We start from the raw sequence: 19,835 nt of genomic DNA, 5'->3' as shown, positions 1-19,835 counted from the left end.
CAATGGCTACAGAGATGCTAGTGGGGTTAGCCAATGAGAGGCTAGGTCAGCTAGCCTGGGTCAATGGCTACAGAGATGCTAGTGGAGTTAGCCAATGAGAGGCTAGGTCAGCTAGCCTGGGTCAATGGCTACAAAGATGCTAGTGGGGTTAGCCAATGAGAGGCTAGGTCAGCTAGCCTGGGTCAATGGCTACAGAGATGCTAGTGGAGTTAGCCAACGAGAGGCTAGCAGAAAGGCATTGTTAGAATATATTAGCGATGCTAGTGGAGTTCTGTCTTTTCTCTTTTCTTACAGCCGTAGTAGCTGGAGAGAACACCCATCTTATCTAGCACTTAAACCTCGTGCAACATTATATCAGAAAAGTAATCTTGGTTAAACCAGAACTTGCGGTGACTGTGGTCAGATGTTCGATTAAATTCTGGGTCCATACAGTACGTGTTAAGAGAAAAGATAGAACGAGGATCGAAACTGGAACAAAGAGCTCCATCCTGTCTTTATGCAAGTTACGGGCCAAAATGTCCCCTCCACTTTTGAAAGACGATATCACCAGCGAAAATAGTGATTTTGTCCAAAACCCCTGAACTAACGCTGCTAGTTAGTCTCACACATTCCATTGTATCATGACAGATGTACACTACCATTTATGTCTCAGTAGTCTGTCCACCGAGAGATTAACAGTAAAGAGATGAAAATAAAAAGTAAGACAGGAAGAGAGAAAAGTGAGCTCATCTCATGAGGGGGTTGAGCCGAGCAGGCGAGTGACAGTGATTGGGTGACACTCGGTGAGTAGGCGTCGCCGGTCCTGGAGACTGATTTTGATTGGAGAATCCTCTGTGAGTGGGTGTGGCCGGTCCTGGAGACTGATTCTGATTGGAGAATCCTCTGCGAGTGGGTGTGGCCGGCCCTGGAGACTGATTCTGATTCTCTCTGTGACTAGGGGAGTAGCCGTGTGTAGGTGCGGGGGGCAGGTATCCTCCACAGTAGTGAGAGGGGGCGTCAAACCCCGTCCCTCCTCCCATCCCGGGAGAGGAGGAAAAGAGGCAGGAAGACGGAATGGGGGAGGTGGAGAAGGAGCGGTGGATGGGAGAGGAGCAGGGGGAGCAGTGAGGTGAGGTCTGTAGACGCCAGAGGAGCTCCTCATTGTTACGGCTCAGTCGTTTCTTCTCTCCGTTCTCCTTCTCTACATTCTCCTGCAGGTTAGCGTTCTCCTCTGAGAGTTGCCTGGATGGGGAAGTGAGACAGGGTTATATGTGACCTGTTTCAGGTAACTAGGCACATGTCGCACATCACTACTTCACAGGAGAGGCATTTGAACGTAAACATATTCTGGAACATGTGATCTTTCACGTGCCTTAGTAACAAACTTGTATGCCATCTGTAAATACAATTACAATTGTTAAATTACGAACCTACTTGGTTTAGCCACAGAAAAATACCTTTTCGCTAGCCATGATTGGCTGAGATAATGGCTGGGCTGGACATGCCGAGAGATGAGTTCGGATTGGTCTGCCATGTAGCATGCTTCTGTCTAGAACTTGAGCTGCTCAGTATGTGTAGGTAATTCTTTCTAATGCAGCTTTTAAAAAAAATATTTACGAAGAACTGCAACAAAGAAGTTGACCGAGCTTTGAAATCAGTGGAATGCAGAGTATGATAGCTAAGGAGATGGAGAAAATTCTGGTGTTTGATTACAAATATGTGGATGGGGTCAAAAAGAGAAAACACAGAAGACTTTTGTATAAAAATGACATCTTCAAACTAAGGGTAACCATGGCAGCCGTGACAGAGAGGGAGAAGTGTCCATGAATACAGGTAAGAGTCTCTAGCTACATTATCAGATATTATACGTTTCTAATTTTGTCAGAAAGTTGTTTTCATTGCAAGTTAAAGCGTACTGTTAGCTAGCTAGTTAACCTCTTTGATCTCTAGGGGCGCTATTTCATTTTTGGATAAAAAACGTTCCCGTTTTAAGCGCGATATTTTGTCACGAAAAGATGCTCGACTATGCATATTCTTGACAGTTTTTGAAAGAAAACACTCTGAAGTTTCAGAATCTGCAAAGATATTGTCTGTAAGTGCCCCAGAACTCATTCTACAGGCGAAACCAAGATGATGCATCAACCAGGAAATGAGCAGAATTTCTGAAGCTCTGTTTTCCATTGTCTCCTTATATGGCTGTGATTGCGCAAGGAATGAGCCTACACTTTCTGTCGTTCCCCCAAAGTGTTAGCAGCATTGTGACGTATTTGTAGCATATCATTGGAAGATTGACCATAAGAGACTACATTTTCCAAGTGTCCGCCTGGTGTCCCTGCGTCGAAATTGGAGCGTAAAGCCAGGTGCAATTATTTTTCCATTTGAGAGCAAGGAGAAACCAGGCTTCCATGAAGGATATATCATTGAAGAGATATGTGGAAAAACACCTTGAGGATTGATTCTAAACCACGTTTGCCATGTTTCAGTCGATATTATGGAGTTAATTTGGAAAAAAGTTCGCGTTTTGAGGGCTGAATTTTCGTTTTTTTTTTTATTATTTTTTTTTTTTTTGGTAGCCAAATGTGATGTACAAAACGGAGCTATTTCTAATACACAAAGAATCTTTTTGGAAAAACGGAGCATCTGCTATCTAACTGAGAGTCTCCTCATTGAAAACATCAGAAGTTCTTCAAAGGTAAGTTATTTTATTTGAAGGCTTTACTTGTTTTTGTGATAGTTGCCTGCTAAATGCTAACGCTAATGCTAACGCTAATGCTAACGCTAAATGCTACGCTAGCTAGCTACTGTTACACAAATGATTGTTTTCCTATGGTTGAAAAGCATATTTTGAAAATCTGAGATGACAGTGTTGTTAACAAAAGGCTAAGCTTGAGAGCTAGCATATTTATTTCATTTCATTTGCGATTTTCATGAATAGTTAACGTTGCGTTATGGTAATGAGCTTAGGTCTATAAATAGAATCCCGGATCCGGGTTTGGTCGTCGCAACAGGTTAACATTAGCTGGCTGGCTCGTTCGCTAGCTAACGTTACGTGTATGATCTGTGTAGTAATATTATTCTTATCTTATCTTATTGTATTGCTAGTTATAGCATAATGTTAGCTAGCTAGCTAGCTAGTTGGTTCGCTTTAGCTACCTGTAGATTCATGCAGGGTAGTAATGTTATGAGTTGGGATTATGGTTCATTGTTTAGCTAGCCTCTTACTTCTACCCCCCCCTTTTTCGAACATTCTGTTAAAAATCGCGCAACTTTTCAGCGTCCTGCTACTCATGCCAGGAATATAGTATATGCATATGATTAGTATGTGTGGATAGAAAACACTCTGAAGTTTCTAAAACTGGTTAAATCACGGCTGTGACTATAACAGATCGTGTGTTTCATTGAAAAACGCAAGAAAAACTGCTCTCTGAAAGCTAAAAATAATTTCCATAAGTCACTTCCACGAGCTGTTAAAAGAGGACAAAATTTAATATCGACATGCATGCAATTCATACAAATTCCACACGATGTCGCCATTGTCGTCATTTTCAATTGAATTAATTGTTGGAAAATCCATCTATCTGGCATCCGTTTCTTCCAGTCTTCACCCGGATGTTGTTAATGAAGACATTGGTAGCCATTGATTTGCAAACGAGGAGCTATTGAATATACATCGCCCTGTAATCATTTTGATACATTATAAACGTTTACTAATACCTAAAGTTGGATTACAAAAGGATTTCGAAGTGTTTTGTGAAAGTTTATCGTCGACTTTTTTAATTTTAAAAAATTACGCAGCGTTTAAAAACGATGTTTTTTTCTGAATGACACAGCTTCCATACAAAGCTATTTTGGGTATATATGGACCGATTTAAACGAAAAAAAGACCCAATAGTGATGTTTATGGGGCATATAGGAGTGCCAAGAAAGAAGCTCGTCAAAGGTAATGAATGTTTTATATTTTATTTCTGCGTTTTGGGTAGCGCCGGCTACCGCAAAATCTGTTGTTTACGTGTCGTGCTGGTATTTTGGGGGGTGCATGCTATCAGATAATAGCTTCTCATGCTTTCGCCGAAAAGCATTTTAAAAATCTGACTTGCTGGCTAGGTTCACAACGAGTGTAGCTTTAATTCAATACCCTGCTTGTGAATTTTGATCAAGGTTTGAGTTGTAACGAGTACATTTAGCATTTAGCGTAGCGCATTTGCATTTCCAGGTGCCTACTTGAGACGTCTGCGTCTCAAGTAGCATCAAGAAGCTAGCTAGATGTCTAAACAAAAGAGTATCCTGTGCATGTGACAAATAATGATTTTGATAATGATAATAATAATAATAATGATAATGATTTTATTTGATACAGTGTGTGTTTACCAGAGACGGTAATGTGAAGAAGAAGACCTGCACCAAAGTCAAATGAAGATATAAAGTTAGGCTAACGAGACAGTGTGCAAATTCTAAAATCCTCAAGGTAGAAGAAAAGCCTTGCTTTTATTTCACCACAAAATCACAGAAACGTAAACTAATCTCTGTTAATTAGCTTGCTATTAACATGTAAATAAGTGTTGTGAGTTTATTTTCCTGTGATAATGAATACAAATTTGCTGAAGTTATGACGTTGTCAGCTATGATATGGCCATTATTTGAACTTGGTTAGCTAGCTAACAAGCTAACAAGCTAACAAGCTAACAAGCTAGAAATGAACCAAAACATTGTTTATAAAGTTGCTTTAGTTGCTTGGTTTGCTAGATTTACATATGTGACCGACTGCCTCGATTTCGTCTTATGTAGTAAAATTTGAAAATGATGTTTTTTACATTCCATAAAAGGAGAGACTCAGAGCTAGAAAATGGTATATCATATACTGAATTTTAGGAACAATGGGAAAGTTATTCTGCTTTGAACGTTGATAAACTTGTAAACTCACTTTTGTGAAAATGGCCCTTGAATGTTTTGGTACACCTACTGGAGAGCTCTTCTTTGTCTACACTCATTCAGTGTCGTTCACACCCTCTTAAGCCTTTAGCCCCGCCCATTCAGCATCGTTCACACCCTCGTAAGCCTTTAGCCCCGCCCATTCAGCATCGTTCACACCCTCTTAAGCCTTTAGCCCCGCCCATCTCTTTAAGGATTCACATGTGAGGCCATGTGGTAGATACACGCTATATCAAATAAAATCCATGGTTTGTTTGTCACATGCACAGGATACAGAAGGTGTAAATTGTATAGTTAGGGTACTTGCATAGTAGCAATATCAAAAATATTCCTGGAATGTTGCTGTCCTACTGAAAACAGCAAGTAAGAAAAGGCAAGTTGTATTGTTATTTGTTTTGTTGTTTTCCAGGTGTGTGTGTGTTACCTGGACAGGGCCAGGTTATTGTCTATACGGGCCATCAGGTCTTCGTTCTGCTGCTGTAGCACCTGCATCCGTTCCTCTAACACAACGTTCTTCTGGGCCTGCTCAAAAAAAACACAGAGACAACTCTACTGTCTTCTGGGCCTGCTGTCTATGTACTGTACTGTCTGTGTATTGTCTTATACTTTACTGTCCTGTCCTGTCTGTTAGGGTGAGTGTGTACTGTCCTGTCCTGTCTGTTAGGGTGAGTGTGTACTGTCCTGTCCTGTCTGTTAGGGTGAGTGTGTACTGTCCTGTCCTGTCTGCTAGGGTGAGTGTGTACTGTCCTGTCCTGTCTGCTAGGGTGAGTGTGTCCTGTCCTGTCTGCTAGGGTGAGTGTGTACTGTCCTGTCCTGTCTGCTAGGGTGAGTGTGTCCTGTCCTGTCTGCTAGGGTGAGTGTGTACTGTCCTGTCCTGTCTGCTAGGATGAGTGTGTCCCGTCCTGTCTGTTAGGGTGAATGTATCCTGTCCTGTCCTGTCTGCTAGGGTGAGTGTCTACTGTCGTATCCTGTCCTGTCTGCTAGGGTGAGTGTGTACCGTCCTGTCCTGTCTGCTAGGGTGAGTGTGTACTGTCCTGTCCTGTCTGCTAGGGTGAGGGTGTCCTGTCCCGTCTGTTAGGATGAGTGTGTGTGTGTGACAGCCTATCGATCCTACCACTCTCTCCAGGTCAGAGATCTTCTTCTCCTGTTGGTGAATCTGGTTGTTCTTCATCTCCACAACATCCTTCAAGCTCTTCAAATCCTCCTCAATGTGCTGGTATGGGGCTAGGGTATCCTACACACACACACACACACACACACACACACACACACACACACACACACACACACACACACACACACACACACACACACACACACACACCGTGTTACCCCACAGGGCTGAAGACAGAGCTTAAGCTAGTGTTCAGTTTCAGGTTTCAGGTTATTCGTAATGTGTTATAGTACCACTATGTGTTCGTCGGTGCTTCTTCTCAGTGCCTCTTCGAAGCGCTTGGCTTTGTCCCTCAAGCTACTCTTCTGGAACAACAGGGTGTCCACCTGATCCTACACAACAACAACAACAACACGACATATTAGTTGACCGTCAGTTTACAAAACACACACGAGTAAACATGGCAATACACTTTTAGAAATACAGGGTTCCAAAAGGGTTATTTGGCTGTCCCCATAGGAGAACCCCTTTTACATCTAGATCAAAACCTTTAAATCTAGATTGGTTCCCATGTAGAAGCCTCCGTGGAAAAGGCACATTTATATATTTATGGATTCATTTGATTATATTCATCAGAATCACATTATATATTTATTGATTCATTTGATTCTATTCATCAGAATCACATTATATATTTATTGGTTCATTTGATTCTATTCATCAGAATCACATTATATATTTATGGATTCATTTGATTCTATTCATCAGAATCACATTATATATTTATGGATTCATTTGATTCTATTCATCAGAATCACATTATATATTTATGGATTCATTTGATTCTTTTCATCAGAATCACATGATATATTTATGGATTCATTTGATTCTATTCATCAGAATCACATGATATATTTATGGATTCATTTGATTCTATTCATCAGAATCACATGATATATTTATGGATTCATTTGATTCTATTCATCAGAATCACATTATATATTTATGGATTCATTTGATTCTTTTCATCAAAATCACATTATATATTTATGCATTTATTTGATTCTTTTCGGGATTCAATCTTGAGATCCCCAAAAATCCACTCACGAAGCTAGCATGCTGATCATTCTTCTATCAAAACGATGGCAACTTCAAGATTGACTGTCTTGTTAGTAACTTCTGCGTTAACAATACCTGCAGAGAGAGTCTGAGCTTCTCAAAGTCTTCTTCCAGAGTTACCTTCTGCTGCTCATGAGCCTTCCTTAGGTCTAGAGAGAGAGAGAGAGAGAGAGAGAGAGAGAGAGAGAGAGAGAGAGAGAGAGAGAGAGACAGAGAGAGAGAGAGAGAGACAGAGAGAGAGAGAGAGAGAGAGAGAGAGAGAGACAGAGAGAGAGAGAGAGAGACAGAGAGAGAGAGAGAGAGAGAGAGAGAGACAGAAGACAGAGAGAGGGAGAGAGAGAGAGAGAGAGAGAGAGAGAGAGACAGAGAGAGAGAGAGAGAGAGAGAGAGAGACAGAGAGACAGAGAGAGAGAGACAGAGAGAGAGAGAGAGACAGAGAGAGAGAGAGAGAGAGAGAGAGAGAGACAGAGAGAGAGAGAGAGACAGAGAGAGAGAGAGAGAAAGAGAGAGAGACAGAGAGAGAGAGAGACCAGTCATGTGTCCCCTTTTGGGGACAATTCGGGCAACTGGGGTCCCCACAAGGAAAAAGGCTATTTTAGGCTTAGGGGTTCAGTTTAGGGTTAGAATTAGGGTTTAGGAGATAGGGTTTAGGAGATAGGGTTTAGGAGATAGGGTTTAGGAGATACGGTTTGGGAAAATAGGATTTTGAATGGAAATAATTTGTTTGGTCCCTACAAGGATAGTAAAACAAACTTGTATCTTACCCCTCATGGTGCGAGCATGCTCCTCGTACAGCGTTGTCATGGTAATGTTGTGCATGTCCCTCAGCTCTTGAATGGCTGCCTCGTGGTTCACCGTCAGCTCATCCATCTGATTGGATGATTGATTGTTTGATTGATTGATCCATCATCACTTGCAAAATTATGTGAGAATTTTTTTTTTTCCCACCCTGTCCCTTTGAACATCTCATGAAGAACGGAACTACATTTCCCATCATGCCTGTCAACAATTGTTAGGTTTGTTAATTGCTTTATAGGTAATGGAGTCTTAACTCATAACATAAATTACACCAGAAGAACTCTATTTCCCATGATGCCACAGTCTGTCACCTGCTCCTGCTGCTGGGTCCTGATCTCCTCCACCTCTTCCTGATGCTCCGCCCTCAGGTGTTCCGTCTCCTTTGAGTGACAGACCCTTAGCTCCGCCTCCACCGCCGCTAGCTCCTCCTCCTGCTGCAGCTGCAGCTCCGCGAGCTCCCGCTCAAACCCCACCTCCAGCTCCGCCTTCTCCTTTTGCAGCCTCTCCCATTGAGTGGTGTTAGAAGCTGGAGGGGACGAGTAGAGTGGTAGGAGGCGATTTTTTAATATTTTTTAAGTATTTTAACCGACAAATGTCTGTTTTTTTTTTATTGACCAAGGAATGTTCCTTCTTTATAAAAATAACAAACTAAATAAAGAACAAAATAAAGACCTGATGTGTTTTTCACTCACCGACTTCCTGTTTGATCCTCTGAATCTCCAGGGAGAGCTCTTTCTCCTTCTCTGTAGCGCTCTCATTCTGGTACACACACCCACACACACACACACACACACACACACACACACACACACACACACACACACGCAAGCACACACACACACGCACACACGCACACACACACACCCACACACACACACATACACACGCACACACGCACGCACACACACGCACACACACAGAGAGAGAGCGAGAGAGAGTCACATTTAACAACACAATCACATATGATAACATCTAATCAGTCACAAGATGAGCTGACACATCAGCCAATGATCCTATTTACACTTTGTAGTCGATTACTGTTTCTGACTCATATCAATGCCACATAGGTCGTTTATTACCAAAGAAGTTCTAGCAGGCAGTTCCCCATTTAAATAAGGGACCACGTAGGGCTGTGTAACTGGAAGCTCCTGGGTAACGGTTTCCCCTAGGTACAGATCTAGGATCAGCTTCCCCTCTCCCAGTCCTAACCTTCACCAGTAGTGGAGTAAATTCTAAACTGACCTAAGATCAGCGTCCAGGGACAACTTCTCCCTACACTGAAACTGAGAGTGGGACTGGGTGTAGGACTGCAATAACACACAGCCAGACACCAGAGGGAGCCATCATATCGCAAACGAGATAAAGAGACAAATTACTACAAAGGGTCTGAGATATTCGATGTACACATTCTATTGATACAACAAAGTTACCTCATCTCACTCCCCTCATCTCATTCCCCTTACCTCATATCCTTCCCCTCATCTCACTCCCCTTACCTCATCTCATTCCCCTCATTTCACTCCCCTTACCCCATCTCACTCCCATTACCTCATCTCATCTCACTCCCCTTACCTCATCTCACTCCCCTTACCTCATCTCATCTCACTCCCCTTACCCCATCTCACTCCCCTTACCTCATCTCATCTCACTCCCCTTACCTCATCTTACTCCCCTTAGATCATCTCACTCCCCTTACCTCATCTCACTCCCCTTACCTCATCTCACCTCACTCCCCTTACCTCATCTCACTCCCCTTACCTCATACCATCTCACTCCCCTTACCTCATCTTATTGCACTCTCCTTACCTCATCTCACTCCTCTTACCTCATATCATCTCACTCCCCTTACCTCATCTCATCTCACTACCCTTACCTCATCTCACTCCTCTTACCTAATCTCATCTCACTCCCGTTACCTCATCTCATCTCACTCCCCTTACCTCATATCATCTCACTCCCCTTACCTCATCTCACTCCCCTTACCTCATCTCACTCCCCTTACCTCATCTCATCTCACTCCCCTTACCTCATCTCATCTCACTCCCCTTACCTCATCTCTCACCCCCCTTACCTCATCTCACTCCCCTTACCTCATATCTCCTCCCCTTACCTCATCTCACTATCAAATCATCTCACTCCCCTTACCTCATCTCATCTCACTCCCCTTACCTCATCTCATCTCACTCCCCTTACCTCATCTCACTCCCCTTACCTCATCTCATCTCACTCCACTTACCTCATCTCATCTCACTCCCCTTACCTCATCTCACTCCCCTTACCTCATCTCACTCCCCTTACCTCATATCATCTCACTCCCCTTACCTCATCTCACCCCTTACCTCATCTCACTCCCCTTACCTCATCTCACCCCTTACCTCATCTCATCTCACTCCCCTTACCTCATATAATCTCACTCCCCTTACCTCATCTCATCTCACCCCTTACCTCATCTCACTCCCCTTACTGTTACGGTGCGTGAATGAGGACCCAAAAGCGAATTAACGTAAACAGAGCTTCTTTAATAACAAAACATACGTAGGCTCAGATGGACCGGCAGATTCCGACAGGACAGGACAAGGTTGCAGCAAACATGACGATAGTCTGGTTCAGGCATGAATAACACAAACAAGAATCCGACAAAGACAGAAACAAAAACAGAGAGAGATATAGAGGACTAATCAGAGGGAAAAAGGGAACAGGTGGGAAAAGGGGTGACGAGGTAGTTAGGAGGAGACAAGGAACAGCTGGGGGAAAGAGGGGGAGAAAAGGTAACCTAATAACGACCAGCAGAGGGAGACAGGGTGAAGGGAAAGGACAGAAACAAGACACAACATGACAATACATGACAGTACCCCCCCACTCACCGAGCGCCTCCTGGCGCACTCGAGGAGGAAACCTGGCGGCAACGGAGGAAATCATCGATCAGCGCACGGTCCAGCACGTCCCGAGAGGGAACCCAACTCCTCTCCTCAGGACCGTACCCCTCCCAATCTACTAGGTACTGATGACCACGGCCCCGAGGACGCATGTCCAAAATCCTACGGACCCTGTAGATGGGTGCGCCCTCGACAAGGATGGGGGGGGGGGGAAGACGAGCGGGGGCGCGAAGAACGGGCTTGACACAGGAGACATGGAAGACCGGGTGGACGCGACGAAGATATCGCGGAAGAAGAAGTCGAACTGCGACAGGATTAATGATCTGGGAAATACGGAACGGACCAATGAACCGCGGGGTCAACTTGCGAGAAGCGGTCTTAAGGGGAAGGTTCTGAGTGGAGAGCCAAACTCTCTGACCGCGACAATATCTAGGACTCTTAGTTCTACGCTTATTAGCAGCCCTCACAGTCTGCGCCCTATAACGGCAAAGTGCAGACCTGACCCTCTTCCAGGTGCGCTCGCAACGTTGGACAAAAGCCTGAGCGGAGGGGACGCTGGACTCGGCGAACTGAGATGAGAACAGCGGAGGCTGGTACCCGAGGCTACTCTGAAAAGGAGATAGCCCGGTCGCAGACGAAGGAAGCGAGTTGTGGGCGTATTCTGCCCAGGGGAGCTGTTCTGACCAAGACGCAGGGTTGCGAAAAGAAAGACTGCGTAAGATGCGACCAATAGTCTGATTGGCCCGTTCTGCTTGACCGTTAGACTGGGGGTGAAAGCCGGAAGAGAGACTGACGGAAGCCCCAATCAAACGGCAAAACTCCCTCCAAAATTGAGACGTGAATTGCGGACCTCTGTCCGAAACGACGTCTGACGGAAGGCCATGAATTCTGAAAACATTCTCGATGATGATTTGTGCCGTCTCTTTAGCAGAAGGAAGCTTAGCAAGGGGAATAAAATGAGCCGCCTTAGAGAACCTGTCGACAACCGTAAGAATAACAGTCTTCCCCGCTGACGAAGGCAGTCCGGTGACAAAATCTAAGGCGATGTGAGACCACGGTCGAGAGGGAATGGGAAGCGGCCTGAGACGGCCGGCAGGAGGGGAGTTACCGGACTTAGTCTGCGCGCAGACCGAACAAGCAGCCACGAAGCGACGTGTGTCATGCTCCCGGGTGGGCCACCAAAAACGCTGGCGAATGGAAGCAAGCGTACCCCGAACGCCAGGGTGGCCGGCTAACTTGGCAGAGTGAGCCCACTGAAGAACGGCCAGACGAGTAGGAACGGGAACGAAAAGAAGGTTCCTGGGACAAGCGCGCGGCGACGGAGTTTGAGTGAGTGCTTGCTTTACCTGCCTCTCAATTCCCCAGACAGTCAACCCGACAACACGCCCCTCAGGGAGAATCCCCTCGGGGTCAGTGGAGGCTACTGAAGAACTGAAGAGACGAGATAAAGCATCAGGCTTGGTGTTCTTAGAGCCCGGACGATAAGAAATCACGAACTCGAAACGAGCGAAAAACAGCGCCCAGCGCGCCTGACGCGCATTAAGTCGTTTGGCAGAACGGATGTACTCAAGGTTCCTATGGTCAGTCCAAACGACAAAAGGAACGGTCGCCCCCTCCAACCACTGTCGCCATTCGCCTAGGGCTAAGCGGATGGCGAGCAGTTCGCGGTTTCCCACATCATAGTTACGTTCCGACGGCGACAGGCGATGAGAAAAATACGCGCAAGGGTGGACCTTGTCGTCAGAGAGGGAGCGCTGAGAAAGAATGGCTCCCACGCCCACCTCTGACGCGTCAACCTCGACCACGAACTGTCTAGAGACGTCAGGTGTAACAAGGATAGGAGCGGATGTAAAACAATTCTTGAGGAGATCAAAAGCTCCCTGGGCGGAAACGGACCACTTAAAGCACGTCTTGACAGAAGTAAGGGCTGTGAGAGGAGCTGCCACCTGACCGAAATTACGGATGAAACGACGATAGAAGTTCGCGAAGCCGAGAAAGCGCTGCAGCTCGACGCGTGACTTAGGGACGGGCCAATCAATGACAGCCTGGACCTTAGCGGGATCCATCTTAATGCCTTCAGCGGAAATAACAGAACCGAGAAATGTGACGGAGGAGGCATGAAAAGTGCACTTCTCAGCCTTCACAAAAAGACAATTCTCTAAAAGGCGCTGGAGGACACGTCGAACGTGCTGAACATGAATCTGGAGTGACGGTGAAAAAATCAGGATATCGTCAAGGTAAACGAAAACAAAGATGTTCAGCATGTCTCTCAGGACATCATTGACTAATGCCTGAAAGACAGCTGGAGCGTTAGCGAGGCCGAAAGGAAGAACCCGGTATTCAAAGTGCCCTAACGGAGTGTTAAACGCCGTCTTCCACTCGTCCCCCTCCCTGATGCGCACGAGATGGTAAGCGTTACGAAGGTCCAACTTAGTGAAAAACCTGGCTCCCTGCAGGATCTCGAAGGCTGAAGACATAAGAGGAAGCGGATAACGATTCTTCACTGTTATGTCATTCAGCCCTCGATAATCTATGCAGGGGCGCAGGGACCCGTCCTTCTTCTTAACAAAAAAAAACCCCGCTCCGGCGGGAGAGGAGGAGGGGACTATGGTACCGGCGGCAAGAGCTACAGACAAATAATCTTCGAGAGCCTTACGTTCGGGAGCCGACAGAGAGTATAGTCTACCCCGGGGGGGAGTGGTTCCCGGAAGGAGATCAATACTACAATCATACGACCGGTGTGGAGGAAGAGAGGTGGCCCTGGACCGACTGAACACCGTGCGCAGATCGTGATATTCCTCCGGCACCCCTGTCAAATCACCAGGCTCCTCCTGTGAAGAAGAGACAGAGGAAACAGGGGGGATAGCAGACATTAAACATTTCACATGACAAGAGACGTTCCAGGAGAGGATAGAATTACTAGACCAATTAATAGAAGGATTATGACAAACTAGCCAGGGATGGCCCAAAACAACAGGTGTAAAAGGTGAACGAAAAATTAAAAAAGAAATGGTTTCGCTATGATTACCAGAGACAGTGAGGGTTAAAGGTAGCGTCTCACGCTGAATCCTGGGGAGAGGACTACCATCCAAGGCGAACAAGGCCGTGGGCTCCCTTAACTGTCTGAGAGGAATGTCATGTTCCCGAGCCCAGGTCTCGTCCATAAAACAGCCCTCCGCCCCAGAGTCTATTAAGGCACTGCAGGAAGCTGACGAACCGGTCCAGCGTAGATGGACCGACAAGGTAGTGCAGGATCTTGAAGGAGAGACAGGAGTAGTAGCGCTCACCAGTAGCCCTCCGCTTACTGATGAGCTCTGGCTTTTACTGGACATGAAGTGACAAAATGACCAGCGGAACCGCAATAGAGACAGAGGCGGTTGGTGATTCTCCGTTCCCTCTCTTTAGTCGAGATGCGGATACCTCCCAGCTGCATAGGCTCAGCACCCGAGCCGGCAGAGGAAGATGGTAGTGATGCGGAGAGGGGGGCAACGGAGAACGCGAGCTCCTTTCCACGAGCTCGGTGACGAAGATCAACCCGTCGCTCAATGCGAATAGCGAGTTCAATCAAGGAATCCACGCTGGAAGGAACCTCCCGGGAGAGAATCTCATCCTTTACCTCTGCGCGGAGACCCTCCAGAAAACGAGCGAGCAAAGCCGGCTCGTTCCAGCCACTGGAGGCAGCAAGAGTGCGAAACTCAATAGAGTAGTCTGTTATGGATCGATTACCTTGACATAGGGAAGACAGGGCCCTGGAAGCCTCCTCCCCAAAAACAGATCGATCAAAAACCCGTATCATCTCCTCCTTAAAGTCCTGATACTGGTTAGTACACTCAGCCCTTGCCTCCCAGATTGCCGTGCCCCACTCACGAGCCCGTCCAGTAAGGAGAGATATGACGTAGGCGATACGAGCAGTGCTTCTGGAGTAAGTGTTGGGCTGGAGAGAAAACACAATATCACACTGGGTGAGGAACGAGCGGCATTCAGTGGGCTCCCCAGAGTAACACGGCGGGTTATTGATTCTGGGCTCCGGAGATTCGAAAGCCCTGGAAGTGGCCGGTGGATCGAGGCGGAGATGGTGAACCTGTTCTGTGAGGTTGGAGACTTGGGTGGCCAGGGTCTCAACGGCATGTCGAGCAGCAGACAATTCCTGCTCGTGTCTGCCTAGCATCGCTCCCTGGATCTCGACGGCTGAGTGGAGAGGATCCGAAGTCGCTGGGTCCATTCTTGGTCGGATTCTTCTGTTACGGTGCGTGAATGAGGACCCAAAAGCGAATTAACGTAAACAGAGCTTCTTTAATAACAAAACATACGTAGGCTCAGATGGACCGGCAGATTCCGACAGGACAGGACAAGGTTGCAGCAAACATGACGATAGTCTGGTTCAGGCATGAATAACACAAACAAGAATCCGACAAAGACAGAAACAAAAACAGAGAGAGATATAGAGGACTAATCAGAGGGAAAAAGGGAACAGGTGGGAAAAGGGGTGACGAGGTAGTTAGGAGGAGACAAGGAACAGCTGGGGGAAAGAGGGGGAGAAAAGGTAACCTAATAACGACCAGCAGAGGGAGACAGGGTGAAGGGAAAGGACAGAAACAAGACACAACATGACAATACATGACACTTACCTCATATCATCTCACTCCCCTTACCTCATCTCATCTCACTCCCCTTACCTCATCTCACCCCTTACCTCATCTCATCTCACTCCCCTTACCTCATCTCACTCCCCCCAGTGACATGAGCCTACCAGACGAGCTAAATGATGTCCATGCTTGCTTCGAGGCAAGCAACAACAGCCGATGTGAGTAAGACCTTTAAACAAGTCAACATTCACAAGGCCACAGGGCCAGACGGATTACCAGGACGTGTACTCAGAGCATGCTCTGACCAACTAGCAATATTTTCAACCTCTCCCTGACCGAGTCTGTAATGCCAACATGATTCAAGCAGACCACCATAGTCCCTGTGCCCAGCAACACCAAGGTAACCTGCCTAAATGACTACCGACCCGTAGCACTCACATCTGTAGCCATGAAGTGCTTTGAAAGGCTGGTCATGGCTCACATCAACACCATTATCCCAGAAACCCCAAACCCGCTCCAATTTGCATACCGCCCCAACAGATCCACAGATGACCCACACTGCCCTTTCCCACCTGGACAAAAGGAACACCTATAGGAGAATGCTATTCATTGACTACAGCTCAGCATTCAACACCATAGTGACCTCAAAGGTCATCACTAAGCTAAGGACCCTGGGACTAAACACCTCCCTCTGCAACTGGATCCTGGACTTCCCGACGGGCCGCCCCCAGGTGGTAATTGTAGGTAACAACACATCTGCCACGCTGATTCTCAACACAGGGACCCCCCAGGGGTCTGTGCTCAGTCCCTTCCTGTACTCCCTGTTCACTCATGACTGAGGCTAAGCACGACTCCAACACCATCATTAAGTTTGCACGATGACACAAGAGTGGTAGGCCTGATCACCGACAACGGGAGGAGGTCAGAGACCTGACCGTGTGGGACCAGGACAACAACCTCTCCCTCAACGTGATCAAGACAAAGGAGATGTCCTAATCTGTTTCACCTGTCCTTGTGATTGTCTCCCCTCCAGGTATTCTTTTCCCCAGTGTATTTATCCCTGTGTTTCCTGTCTCTCTGTACCAGTGTATTTATCCCTGTGTTTCCTGTCTCTCTGTACCAGTGTATTTATCCCTGTGTTTCCTGTCTCTCTGTACCAGTGTATTTATCCCTGTGTTTCCTGTCTCTCTGTACCTGTGTATTTATCCCTGTGTTTCCTGTCTCCCTGTACCAGTGTATTTATCCCTGTGTTTCCTGTCTCTCTGTACCAGTGAATTTATCCCTGTGTTTCCTGTCTCTCCGTACCAGTGTATTTATCCCTGTGTTTCCTGTCTCTCTGTACCAGTGTATTTATCTCTGTGTTTCCTGTCTCTCTGTACCAGTGTATTTATCCCTGTGTTTCCTGTCTCTCTGTACCAGTGTATTTATCTCTGTGTTTCCTGTCTCTCTGTACCAGTTTGTCTTGTATGTTTTTCCAAGTCAACCAGCGTTTTCCCGTTCTCCTGCTTTTTGCTATTTTCCTTTTTCTAGTCCTCCCGGTTTTGACCCTTGCCTGTTTCTGGACTCTGTACCCGCCTGCCTGACCATTCTGCCTGCCTTGACCACGAGCCTGTCTGCCACTCTGTACCTCCTGGACTCTGATCGGGTTTTTGACCTTTTTGCCTGTCCACGACCATTCTTTTGCCTACCCCTTTGGATTAATAAACATTGTAAGACTCCAACCATCTGCCTCCTGTGTCTGCATCTGGGTCTCGCCTTGTGTTATGATAGGAGATGATTGTCGACTACAAGAAAAGGAGGACCGGGCACGCCCCCATTCTCATCAACGGGGCTGAAGTGGAGCAGGTTGAGAGCTTCAAGTTCCTTCATCAACCTGGCCAAGGCTTTCGACTCTGTCAATCACCATATTCTTATCGGCAGACTCAGTAGCCTCGGTTTTTCTAATGACTGCCTTGCCTGGTTCACCAACTACTTTGCAGACAGAGTTCAGTGTGTCAAATCGGAGGGCATGTTGTCCGGTCCTCTGGCAGTCTCTATGGGGGTACCACAGGGTTCAATTCTCGGGCCGACTCTTTTCTCTGTATATATCAATGATGTTGCTCTTGCTGCGGGCGATTCCCTGATCCACTTCTACGCAGACGACACCATTCTGTATACTTCTGGCCCTTCCTTGGACACTGTGCTATCTAACCTCCAAACTAGCTGCAATGCCATGCAACACTCCTTCCGTGGCCTCCAACTGCTCTTAAACGCTAGTAAAACCAAATGCATGCTTTTCAACCGTTCGCTGCCTGCACCCGCATGCCCGACTAGCATCACCACCCTGGATGGTTCCGACCTAGAATATGTGGACATCTATAAGTACCTAGGTGCCTGGCTAGACTGCAAACTCTCCTTCCAGACTCATATCAAACAAAACTTACCCTAGTAAAACTGACTATCCTACCGATCCTCGACTTCGGCGATGTCATCTACAAAATAGCTTCCAATACTCTACTCAGCATACTGGATGCAGTTTATCACAGTGCCATCCGTTTTGTTACTAAAGCACCTTATACCACCCACCACTGCGACCTGTATGCTCTAGTCAGTTGGCCCTCGCTACATGTTCGTCGCCAGACCCACTGGCTCCAGGTCATCTACAAGTCTATGCTAGGTAAAGCTCCACCTTATCTCAGTTCACTGGTCACGATGGCAACACCCACCCGTAGCACGCGCTCCAGCAGGTATATCTCACTGATCATCCCAAAAGCCAACACCTCATTTGGCCGCCTTTCCTTCCAGTTCTCTGCTGCCTGCGACTGGAACGAATTGCAAAAATCTCTGAAGTTGGAGACTTTGATCTCCCTCACCAACTTTAACATCTGCTATCTGAGCAGCTAACCGATCGCTGCAGCTGTACATAGTCCATCGGTATATAACCCACCCTATTTACCTACCTCATCCCTATACTGTTTTTATTTATTTACTTTTCTGCTCTTTTGCACACCAATATCTCTACCTGCACATGACCATCTGATCATTTATCTCTCCAGTGTTAATCTGCTAAATTGTAATTATTCACTCCTATGGCCTATTTATTGCCTACCTCCTCATGCCTTTTGCACACACTGTGTAGAGATTCTTTTTTTTCTACTATGTTATTGACTTATTTATTGTTTATTGTTTACTCCATGTGTAACTCTGTGTTGTTGTCTGTTCACACTGCTATGCTTTATCTTGGCCAGGTCGCAGTTGCAAATGAGAACTTGTTCTCAACTGGCCTACCTGGTTAAATAAAGGTGAAAAAAAAAATATATAGTCTCCACATTGACTCTGTACCGGTACCCCCTGTATATAGCCTCCACATTGACTCTGTACCGGTTCCCCCTGTATATAGTCTCCACATTGACTCTGTACCGGTACCCCTGTATATAGTCTCCACATTGACTCTGTACCGGTACCCCCTGTATATAGCCTCCACATTGACTCTGTACCATAACACCCGGTATGTAGCCTCCACATTGACTCTGTACCGGTACCCCCTGTATATAGCCTCCACATTGACTCTGTACCATAACACCATGTATATAGCCTCCACATTGACTCTGTACCGGTACCCCCTGTATATAGCCTCCACATTGACTCTGTACCGGTACCCCCTGTATATAGCTTCCACATTGACTCTGTACCGTAATACCCTGTATATAGCCTCCACATTGACTCTGTACCGTAACACCCTGTATATAGCCTCCACATTGACTCTGTACCGTAACACCCTGTATATAGCCTCCACATTGACTCTGTACCGTAACACCCTGTATATAGCCTCCACATTGACTCTGTACCGTAACACCCTGTATATAGTCTCCACATTGACTCTGTACCGTAACACTCTGTATATAGTCTCCACATTGACTCTGTACCGTAACACCCTGTATATAGCCTCCATTGTCCACCATAGTCTTTACCCCAGCTTTATACTCATTCAAAGGGATGAATTGCTGTAATTTCGTGGAGTATTCATGGAACAAACACAGTAAGTCTTATCTAACTCCTAATGCTCCCGTGTGTCTTAAGGTGACCACCGACCAGCTATCCCTGCCCTGTCCTGTCTGATCTCCAACCAGCTATCTCTACCCTGTCCTGTCTGTCTGACCACCGACCAGCTAACCCTGCCCTGTCTGTCTGATCTCCAACCAGCTATCTCTACCCTGTCCTGTCTGTCTGATCTCCAACCAGCTATCTCTACCCTGTCCTGTCTGTCTGATCTCCAACCAGCTATCGCTACCCTGTCCTGTCCTGTCTGACCACCGACCAGCTATCTCTACCCTGTCCTGTCTGTCTGTTCTCCAACCAGCTATCTCTACCCTGTCCTGTCCTGTCTGACCACCGACCAGCTATCTCTACCCTGTCCTGTCTGTCTGATCTCCAACCAGCTATCTCTACCCTGTC

At 46.5% G+C, this 19,835-nt stretch overlaps 1 protein-coding gene across 1 annotated transcript in view; it reads right to left on the bottom strand.

The window, feature by feature from the left end:
- Positions 1–725: 725 nt before the first annotated feature.
- LOC139388243 (microtubule associated tumor suppressor candidate 2a) overlaps positions 726–19,835 on the bottom strand; it is a 119,414-nt gene continuing 100,304 nt past the window's right edge. The window contains exons 10-17 of the mRNA XM_071134791.1: positions 8,632–8,698; positions 8,251–8,465; positions 7,906–8,011; positions 7,217–7,290; positions 6,316–6,414; positions 6,023–6,142; positions 5,333–5,433; positions 726–1,221 (exon numbers count right to left, since the gene is read on the bottom strand). Of these exons, the coding sequence (XP_070990892.1) occupies positions 726–1,221; positions 5,333–5,433; positions 6,023–6,142; positions 6,316–6,414; positions 7,217–7,290; positions 7,906–8,011; positions 8,251–8,465; positions 8,632–8,698 (1,278 nt within the window). The remainder of the gene's footprint in view (positions 1,222–5,332; positions 5,434–6,022; positions 6,143–6,315; positions 6,415–7,216; positions 7,291–7,905; positions 8,012–8,250; positions 8,466–8,631; positions 8,699–19,835) is intronic.

This window comes from Oncorhynchus clarkii, chromosome 29 (genome assembly GCF_045791955.1).
Source record: "Oncorhynchus clarkii lewisi isolate Uvic-CL-2024 chromosome 29, UVic_Ocla_1.0, whole genome shotgun sequence".
Lineage (NCBI taxonomy): Eukaryota > Metazoa > Chordata > Actinopteri > Salmoniformes > Salmonidae > Oncorhynchus > Oncorhynchus clarkii.
This window is presented reverse-complemented; position numbering and strand designations above follow the sequence as displayed.